The sequence below is a fragment of the Gopherus flavomarginatus genome, chromosome 17 (assembly GCF_025201925.1).
Source record: "Gopherus flavomarginatus isolate rGopFla2 chromosome 17, rGopFla2.mat.asm, whole genome shotgun sequence".
Classification (NCBI taxonomy): Eukaryota; Metazoa; Chordata; order Testudines; family Testudinidae; genus Gopherus; species Gopherus flavomarginatus.
Genome location: NC_066633.1, coordinates 9186853 through 9197404, shown reverse-complemented (window position 1 = coordinate 9197404; position 10552 = coordinate 9186853). Strand labels below are relative to the sequence as shown.

Genomic DNA, 10552 nt, shown 5'->3' with positions numbered 1-10552 from the left:
TGGATGTGGGGTTCTGTTTTGCGAAATCTTGTTTGCCAAACCAAAGCTGGGGTGGTTTGGGTCTAGGACCCATTTTATGGGAACCCAGGAAACACACAAAGTTCAAAGCCAGAGGGGGTGGATCTGCAAAACTGATGGGGATTTTCAAATTCCAAAATCCTTTTTGTTTTATGGTTTATATCTATTCTATTCTATATGGCTTTTTGTACAGCACAGCATCCCTGCCTATGGTATCTGAGCACTTCCATGGCATATGAACCTCCTTTTATTCAACCCCCAGCACGGCCATAACCAAGGTGGCAACCAACCGGGGCACAAAACTGTGAGGGTGGAAAAATGACCAAAAAACTGGTAGGGGATGCAAATATACTTGCTTGCCCTGGGTGCTAAAATGCCTAATTGCAGTATTCAAGGTGGAGTGAGAGGGAAGGTTTTGTTTGTTTTGGAAAAAGGTTTTAGTTATAGCTGTCTCTTCTTGAAATAGAGGTAGTTACAAAGTAGGATGGCAGACTATGAAACACTGTGTTGTCAACTCTTGTGATTTTATTGTATGCCTCACAATATTTGGTGTTTTTCCTTAAATCCCCAGCTTCTGGAGGCATGTGATTAGGTGAGAATCATAGCTTTAACTTAAAACAAATAAAAAACAAGTTTCTAGTCCCTCATGATTAGATGAAATCTTGAAAACATGACTTAAGATCACCCTAAAGGCTCAAAAACCACAAGGCAATGAGAAAGCTGCACAGATTTATTATTTTTCTTTTTACAACTCATTGTAAACCAAGCTCATGAATTTTTGAGGCCTGTCTCATGAATTTTGAACACCTGGGGTTAGCAATATCGCTAACTCAGTGCCTGGGAACTGCAATATGCAACTGGAAAACATTTCTACAGCAAAACCAGTCCGCTCTTGTCTCCTCCCCCAGTGTATTTTTCTATGTACAACAATCTGCTGATCCAAACCCTTTGTACATCTGTTTCCCTGCTCAGCTTTACCCAGGAAACCCAAAGGTGAGGAGGACATTGATTTTAAAATGTATTTAAATATAGACAGATTTATAATAGTGTATCTGGGTGCAATGTAGTAAAACTAAACAGAGGAGTCCTGAAGTGAAATGACCAAGGAAGGGATGTAGGAGTTATTGCAGAATTAGCTTTGAAGCAAGATCTGGTCAGAACAGCTGCCAAATCTGCAAAGGGCCCAGTACAGGAGGGCCACCACACACCACGGCTGGTTGCTGCAAGGTTTGATGTTCACTGTGAATGCTCTTGTTACCTGGGGACCACATATGGAGATGTTTAGGCCTTCTGGGTGACCAGTAAATCTGCCCCTTTATCTCAGCGCTGGCAAGCATGCTTCACAGATTTCCTCCTATTTAACAGGAAACCTCCATCCACTGTTTCCCTGTTGTGATGGGGCAAGGCCAGATGGCTACAGTAAAGTAGTGAGGAACAGGTATGTTAGCCCCAGGCTAAACAAATCCCTGGTACCATGGTAACCAAATGGCAGTTGCTCCAGGTTAATCAAGATACCTAGGGCCAATTAAGATCGTTCTAGAAGGCAGTGGAGATAGCTAGATTGATTGGGACACCTGAAGCCAATCAAGGGCTGGCTTGAACCAGTTAGTCAGTGAGGTGTGGGTGTTAGGAGTTATAGGAATGATGATGCAGCACAAATCCATGGCAGGTGCAAGGAAGGAGGCCCTGAGGTAATGGTGAAGGAGATAGGCTGGGGCTGCTCTGGGGAAGCGGCCCAGGGAATTGTACATGTCCTATTTCCAGAAAGTCAGCTACCATAGCTGCTAATTTTAGGGTCCCTGGGCTGGAGCCTGGAGTAGCGGGTGGGCCTGGGCTCCCCTGTCCCCTCCCTGTTTAATCACTGAGACTGGGAGACCTCAGAGACTGAGGGAGGGTTGCTTCTCCTCACCTCCCTTCTTAACTTACTGAGCTATTTTCCTCATAAGCCACGTCCCTTGTCTCTAGAGCAGGGTTTAGCAACCTTTCAGAAGTGATGTGCTGAGTTTTCATTTATTCACTCTAATTTAAGGTTTTGTGTGCCAGTAATACATTCTAATTTTAGAAGGTCTTTCTATAATATAACTATTGTATGTAAAGTAAATCACATTTTTTAAATGTTTAAGAAGCTTCATTTAAAAGTAAATTAATATGCAGAATCCCCTGGATTGGTGGCCAGGACCCTGCCACTGTGAGTGCCACTGAAAATCAGCTCATGGCAACCTATGGCACATGTGCCAAAGGCAAGCACTACCCCTGCTCTAGCAAGAGAGAGGCTATGGGGAGGGTCACAGTGATCCTCTGAGGCTAGCAAAATCTGCCAGGAAATGTCAGACCCACAGAGCTAAGGAAAGTATGTTGTCCCATTGACTCATTACAAACATGACTTCTACCAGTTCTGGACACATTCTCTTTTGCTCTTAGCTGCCTTCTTCTGTCCTACAAATTCAACTGGAATATCAATTGGGAAAGTTGGAGCCTGAGTTGTGCATGGGAGAATGTTGCACACAGATTGATTCTTGAAGCCTTGAGACCCAAACAATAGCTTGCTTCATAGGTAACAAGTCATCCTGCAAAAATCCAGCACCTTTCAGGCACTGTGTGCCATGTAGCTCTTCACCTTGTCCCAGGTGATTCTTTTAATCTCATTGTTTTGACATCTACCCTGAAGGTAATGCTGTTTAAAAGGGCATTCTCAAGATAATTTCCATCATTTAAACAATCTCTTCCCTCTCATGTTTATAAATAGGTTTTGCAAGCCTCAAAAAAATTTTCCCTTTACCAAAATATTTTCCTCTATCCTGTAGGTGCAGTAATGATTTGTTTGTTTTTTTTATTTGATGAGGAAAAATTCTCTAGAACAAACAGGATGAGTTGAGCACACACAACAAATAAGCACAAGCACAGAAACTTGTATAATGCTCTGAACATGTAATCAAGTAAGTTCTCTAAAGTAAATTGTCATAAGCTGTTTTGGTTATGGAGTGACTGTGGCACACACAAGTACACACTTGAATAGAGCTCAAACAGATGTGAAGAGAGCAGTGCAAATAAGCAGACATAGCATCCTGCTCCTTGAAAAGTTATAGTCCTTTGATATTCTTTGCAAGAGCTTATTCTGTTCAAATGAAAATTCTCCCTTCAGCAGTATCAGTCTGCAATGTACGAAGGAGACCAGTAAAAGGACCAAGGTCTTGATCCTGCAAAGGCTTATGCACATGCTTAACTATAGATATTGTGAGTAATTCTACAGAAGTAACTTGGACTACTTGCTGCACACATACAATGGAGCATGTGCAAAAGTCTGTGTAGCATCAAGGCCATAGTGGCACAAAAATTCTTCTTCCTTGTCCTTGGATCTATTTTGCATTTGTTAACTCTTTTAATGATAGCTAGAATCATAGTAACAGCCTGGGCAATTGATAAGGTATTCATTGCATCATGATGCATCTCTTAAAACATGCAGATTTATATAATTTATACATTATGGAGAGGATTAAATGGGATTTTTGGCTGCTCAAGGAATAGCATGACCAAGCAATCTAGTAGCTATTCAGCGGGAGTAATATTACTATCAGCTGAAAGCATCGCTGCTGCTGCACTTCCTGGCTTGAACTGGTTTCCATCATATAGAGGGTTTAGGGTTTGGTTCAATGGCTCTCAGCACCCCCCACCCCATACAAATTGTTCCAGCCCCCCCCCCCCCAATTAAGAGGAAAGTAAAGTACGTGACTCCAGAAATCTTCAACCACAAAACACCCCAGTCAAATATGACTGAAGGGCCTGACTCTTCAAACACTTATACGCATGAATAACTTTACTGATATGAACAGTGACTAGGAGCAATATTGGCAGGAGGGCAGAGAGTGGAGAGGCAGAAGGGGGTCGGGGGCAGGTGGTGAGAGGCGGGGGGGCAGAGAGCGGAGAGACAGAGGGGGGTTGGGGGCAGGTGGTGAGAGGCGGGGAGGCAGAGAGCGGAGAGACAGAGGGGGGTTGGGGGCAGGTGGTGAGAGGTGGGGGGGGCAGAGAGTGGAGAGACAGAGGGGGGTTGGGGGCAGGTGGTGAGAGGCGGGGAGGCAGAGAGCGGAGAGACAGAGGGGGGTTGGGGCAGGTGGTGAGAGGTGGGGGGGGCAGAGAGTGGAGAGACAGAGGGGGTTTGGGGGCAGGTGGTGAGAGGCGGGGAGGCAGAGAGCGGAGAGACAGAGGGGGGTTGGGGGCAGGTGGTGAGAGGTTGGGGGGCAGAGAGTGGAGAGGCAGAGGGGGGTCGGGGGCAGGTGGTGAGAGGTTGGGGGGCAGAGAGTGGAGAGACAGAGGGGGGTCGGGGGCAGGTGGTGAGAGGTTGGGGGGCAGAGAGTGGAGAGGCAGAGGGGGGTCGGGGGCAGGTGGTGAGAGGTTGGGGGGCAGAGAGTGGAGAGAGGCAGAGGGAGGTTGGGGGCAGGTGGTGAGAGGTGGGGGGCAGAGAGTGGAGAGACAGGGGGAGGTTGGGGCAGGTGGTGGGGGGGGGAGGTCAGGGACAGGTGGTGAGAGGCGGGGGGGGCACGGGGAGAAGGGGCCGAAAGCGAAGGGGGAGCGAGGAGCAGGGCCCGGGCCCCCCAGGAGGCCGCGTGCGGGCTGGCGGAGGGGGAGGCTCCGCAGCGCCTGCCCAGGAGGGAGCCGTTTCTGGTCCCGGTCTCCCGGGGCAGCGGCAGCGGCAGCAATCCCGGCCCCGGCCCGACCCATGGAGCGATACACGGTGACGAGCAGCAGGGGCCGGTCTGGGGCCGGGGGGGGCATTGCCTACGGGGCAGGGGGCGCTGGGGGTGCCCGTTGTGTCCCATGGGGAGGGGCTGTTGGGAGTGCCCATTGCCCCCAAGGAGGGGGAACTGGGGGGTGCCTGTTGCCCAGGGGGAGGGGTGCGGCGGGTGCCTGTTGTGTCCCGGGGCAGGGGGAGCTGGGGGTGCCTGTTGCGTCCCAGGGGGAGGGGAACTGGGCGGTGCCCATTGCCCCCAAGGAGGGGGAACTGGGGGTGCCTGTTGCCCAGGGGGAAAGGGGCACTAGGGGTGCCCATTGCCCCCAAGGAGGGGGAACTGGGGGGTGCCTGTTGCCCAGGAGGAGCTGGGGGCTGCAGGCTCTGAAATGTTTTTGTGCCCAGGTTCCCCCATGTTTATCAATGCCTGTTCCCTCCACCTAGGTGCTGGAGCAGCTGGAGTCCGGGGCCCTGGGCACAATGCTGGTGGTAGAGTTAAAAACGGAGAAAGAAGGAGCTGGGAGGAAATATGTGCTGAAGCAGGTGAGAACTAGGTTGCCATGACACCGAGATGCAGCTCCCTAGGCCCATTTGCCTGAGAGTAATGTAGCCCAGCATACCAACAGGCACTGGGATTGGGTAGGCTTATACTTTGAATTATGACACTGTTTTGAACTGTAGTTGCATTCAGATTGATTACTGGAGCATAAAGGTTGAAGGTGGAAAAGACTTATGGAGTCCCTCCTAATCCATTCTTCCCTAACTCACTGTCACTCTCATGGCAGGGGAAGGATAAAGCTGATCAACTGCAGCTTTTTATTGCTGCTGGACCCAGCCAGCAATCAATTTCTGTTGTTCTTGCCAAGAAGATTCAATCACCCAACAGTAGATATTAGGGTTGCAGTGTATACTTACTGATGATATATACAAATTGGGCGCAAATCTCATTGTCCTGGTGGGGTTACTTATGTGATGCTTAGTGTCATAAAGCTTGGCCACCTCTGTATTACATTCTCATCCATGTCTTTTATTATATTGTTATCTTTGTCTTTTGTTTGTTTGGTACAGGTTGAATGCATTGATGAACAACAAGCAAATGATGCCCTGAAGGAGGTAGCAGTGCAGTCTTTTTTTACTAGTCTAATTCAGAAGGAGCAGGGCCTTGTCTTAAACAGGGTCTTATCTTAAAAAAATCCTTTATCAGCAATAATTTGAAAATATAGATAGCCCTACCTGATTTGGGCCTTGACTACCCATAAACTGTCTTGTTCTCCCTCCTCGTGGGGTCCGAAAGCCTGGGCTCCAGCCCGAGCCTGAATCTACACAACAACTTTATAGTCCAGCAGCCCAAGCCCCAGGAGTCTCCGTCAGCTGACACAGGCCAGCCATGGGTATTTTATTGTAGTGCAGACATACCCTAAGCCTCCAGCAACTCAGTTCAGCCTATGAATCCTTATTAACAATCCTTAGACTTGAATGTTTGGGTTCAAGTGGCCAGCTGTTCGCAATGGATGGCCCTCACTTCAGAGCCTGGGTCTGTTTACCTTTAGGGCACAGTGCAAAGCGCATCTCTTTGTTTGGTCATTAGCCGGAAGGATGGAGAGTTGTCTGTTCATAGTCCTGTTTGTTCTAATGACTCAATTTCTTCATAGTATAGGTTATTTTAATGTTGTGTTGATTTTTGTGCCCATGGATCTAGAAATGTCTTGATGGGAATGTCTTCACTGGCCTTTCCCGTCTATGGTACCTGCGTTGTGCATACCTCCTTCAGAATTTAATAAATAAGACATAATAATAAGTCAGCAATATTGCTAATATCTTACTTATTATTCCAACAGAACACAGATATTCACAACAGAATGATCTAGTGTAGAGGTCAGCAGCCTTTCAGAAGTGCTGTGCCGAGTCTTCATTTATTCACTCTAATTTAAGGTTTTGGGTGCCAGCAATACCTTTTAATGTTTTTAGAAGGTCTCTTTTTTTAAGTCTATAATATATAACTAAACTGTTGTTGCATGTAAAGTAAATAAGGTTTTTAAAATGTTTAAGAAGCTTCATTTAAAACTAAATTAAAATGCAGAGCCCCCCAGACCAGTGGCCAGGACCTGGCTAGTGTGAGTGTCACTGAAAACCAGCTCGCGTGCTGCTTTTGGCACACGTACCATAGGTTGCCTGCCCCTGGTCTAGTGTCACGGCTGGTGTTCATTGTACCTAGCACCTGCTGTTCACAATGAGTAAGAATGTTTAAAACCAATTAAGATTTAGTTGTGGTCAGAAAGTAATTAAAATTGCCTATTCTACTCAATATACCAGCCCCCTGTGTGTATTCAGAATTAGATCTGCTGACTTTACTGACCAAAATTGGAGCCAAATTGTCTGCTGGTGTAGTTCTATTAAAGTAAATGAAGTTATACTAGCTGGGAATTTGGCCCTTTGTTTTCACTTCTTTTTACTCCAGTTAGCTCTGTAGTGCCATGAGCACGGCTTTGGGAGAGTGACCTGAATTCTGTTCCAGCTCACACATCAGCAACAGAATTTTTAAGTAAGTTCCAACTGCAGGATCTTTACCTTGAGACGCTACCTCATGGCCAGGTTTAGAGAGATGGACACTTTGTGCATTTTAGTTACACCTGCAATTCACAGTTGACTCAGGGTTACTGCAGATGATGGGTGTACCAGAAGTAACCCAACTTGACTTTCAAATTCCAGGATGAGTTTGTAAGGCTGGCTGTTAGGAAACAATATTTTTACTTGTGAACTGATCCTTTGCAAGGTGACAAATATTGAACCCCAATATGCAATTTTTACAGATTTCAGAGTAGCAGCCATGTTAGTCTGTATCCGCAAAAAGAACAGAAGTACTTGTGGCACCTTAGAGACTAACAAATTTATTTCAGCGTAAGCTTATGCATCCGAGGAAGTGAGCTGTAGCCCATGAAAGCTTATGCTGAAATAAATTTGTTAGTCTCTAAGGTGCCACAAGTACTCCTGTTCTTTATTTGTACAGAGTTATATTTGGAGTAGAGCTTCACTTAAGTACTGTATCTCACTTTTCTTGACATGCCTTCGATTGCAAATGTGAAATAGAACTGGACCTGGCTACTCTGATAGGGACATGGCATGACTGACAGTTAGATATCTGCCCTTTGTGTTCTGTGTTTTGAAGACATTTTCTTAATCCAGGAGAAAGAAGCCTGTGGATTGTTGTAGCTCACTCAGAGTAAACTCTTTGGGTTTCATTTGCTGTCTTTCCAACAGGCAATGGGTCTGCTGAAACTTCAGCATTCAAACATCTGCATTTACAAAGAATTGTTTATCACCTGGGATAATAAGGTGAGAATGAAAACAGCCTGTTAGAGTGGAGGCACAAACTGGCATGTAAAAGTTTCTGTAACTAGGTAAAGGGACACTTAAGGTTTCTGGGCCTGTGATTGAGCTCCTTCTGTGGAGGCAACTGAGTTACACTACCATTGGGGCAGCACAACATGTCTGTGTTGCATCCCAGTATTTGTGTATCTGTAGGCAATGTCTTCTTTTGCTTCCATATGCAACAGATACACAGTTTTTAAGCTGCTGCAGTTCCTTGCTTGTCTGAATAAAGCACCTTAAAAATTGGCCCATAAAGAAGCCAGAAGGCCAGAGCTATTTCTTTGTGGACACAGCCTTACACGGTACTTGGGCCTAAATCCCATTGAATTCAGTAGAATTTATGTTTGAGTGGAACTGCTCATATGGTTTCAAAGGTAATTGTTCCTGTTAGAAGCAGATGTTTTATGTTTAAGTAGACAAAAGTAAATATTGACTCTTGTGGGAGACAAATAATCCCATCCCATACTTCCATGGTGTGCACCAAATCTATTTGCAAGGCCCAACGGCCGATTTGTATATTTGTTGCTGCATATGTCATTACCTGCAAGTGACTGAATAATGTTGATCTAATATCTGTTGCAGATTTCATCTCTATTTCTTTGTCTGGTGATGCAGCACTCAAGCCAAGGAGACCTTTCATCTCTGATCAAGGCAAAAAGGAAGAAGCGAGAGAAAGTAGAAGATATGGTAAAAAATTACAGAAAAAGCATTTTATTGAAATGCAAAGTAATCTCACTGCCTTTAACTTTTTTCACCACCTTCTATCCTTTCCCAGCTGCTCCCCAGAGACATCAAGGTATAGTATTTATTGCTTAAAGCAGGAGACCAGGACTTAAAACTTCTGAATTTTCTTCCCAGCTCTGCCACTTGAGTCATTGTACAATCACAATAATAAAACTTAGCATTTATATAATTTTCTACTCCTGGGCAACTCAACCTTTCCGTGCCTTAGTTTTCTCTTCTGAAAAATGAAGATGATAATAGCTCCTAATTCACAGGGGTGATGTGCAGGTTAATTGATCTGCAGCAAATGAAAGGAGTACAGTAACTTCTTGCTTAACGTTGTAGTTATGTTCCTGAAAAATGTGACTTGAAACAAAACGATGTTAACAAATCCAATTTCCCCATAAGAATTAATGTAAATGGTGGGGGTTAAGTATACAATTTAATACAAACAATTTAATACTGTTCACAGCTATGATGATTGTGAAGCATGGTTGATGTAGTGAAGTTAGAAGGTGGAAGAGGGAGGGATATTTCCCAGGGAATGCCTTGCAGCTGAATGGTGAACTAGCACTTGGCTGAGCCCTCAAGGAATAACACGTTGTTAATGTAGCCTCTCACACAAGGCAGCACTAACGCAAGGGAGGGGAGACAGTATAGTAGACAGAGACAGACACACACCTTGTGTGTGTGTGTGAGAGAGAGAGAGAGATGCACACTGCCCCTTTAAGTAAGCCGACCCACTCTTAAGTGCATTGTCTTTTTAAGTGGATCAGGAAGTTGAGACAGCTGCTGCTGCCCCAAGCTCTCTCTGTCTCTCTCACTCTGTGTCCCCTTCCTGCTCTATACGGAGAAGGGGTAAGCGGGGTGCAGGAGCCAGGGGATGGGGATACCCTGACAGCCCCCCCGCACAGCAAGCAGGAGTCTCTGGGAGCAGCTCCAAGGCAGAGGGCAGGAGCAGCACATGGCAGTGTCGGGAGGGACAGCTGACCTGCCTGGCAGTTGATAGCCTGCTGGGCGGCTTCAGCACAGGGAACTTAGGGGAGCGGGGAGCTGATAGGGGGGGTGCCAGTCCACCCTGGTTACAAGCTCCCAGCAGCTAGCTACAATGGGATGCTGTTCCTGCAAGCAGTGGACAAAGCAGGCGGCTGCCAAACAAACGTACAGTGCTCCCTTCTACCAACTTTAAACAAGCATGTTCCCTAATTGATTAGCAACGTCACAATGAAACAACGTTAACCGGGACAACTTTAAGTGAGGAGTTACTGTATAGTATTCCCACTTGGACTGGAGCCTGTATCAAATTAAGAAGCCTTCATATGATTAGACATGTCTTATTTCACCATGGAGTTATTCTTCGTGTACTACATTTTCATGTCTATTTCTGTCCATAGGTGCTTCAGAAGTTCCTGGGGCAGATGGTGGATGCTTTGTTTTATATACACAAGCAAAATGTTTTTCACAGGTAAATAGAAATTCCAGCCTCTTTGACTGCTAGACCTTTGCCTGTTTGTAGCTGAACTATCACTTCAGCACAACTATTCACTTGAGAAGCAAGACGTACATTTTGGTGGCATGGTGAGGCGTTTCATAGATAAGATGGAGTGTCCAAATGAGTTTATAGCAGAGATAGATGATTAGTAGATTTACTGTATGAGTGTTAATCAGTGCTCTTCTCCTTCCCTCCACCATTTTTTCCCCTCGGTGGTGTTTGACTTT

General features: G+C 45.8%; 1 protein-coding gene across 7 annotated transcripts in view; it reads left to right on the top strand.

Annotated features, from left to right (window-relative positions):
• The first annotated feature begins 4672 nt into the window (after nucleotides 1-4672).
• The window catches only part of STKLD1 (serine/threonine kinase like domain containing 1), a 21639-nt gene continuing 15759 nt past the window's right edge, over nucleotides 4673-10552 (top strand). For all 7 annotated transcript variants that reach the window (XR_007770035.1, XM_050926779.1, XM_050926776.1 and 4 more), the window contains exons 1-6: nucleotides 4673-4747; nucleotides 5186-5284; nucleotides 5810-5854; nucleotides 8000-8074; nucleotides 8693-8797; nucleotides 10228-10298. Coding sequence is in view for 6 of the 7 variants with exons in the window: in XM_050926779.1 (XP_050782736.1) it covers nucleotides 4733-4747; nucleotides 5186-5284; nucleotides 5810-5854; nucleotides 8000-8074; nucleotides 8693-8797; nucleotides 10228-10298 (410 nt within the window). In the remaining variant the exon portion in view is untranslated. The remainder of the gene's footprint in view (nucleotides 4748-5185; nucleotides 5285-5809; nucleotides 5855-7999; nucleotides 8075-8692; nucleotides 8798-10227; nucleotides 10299-10552) is intronic.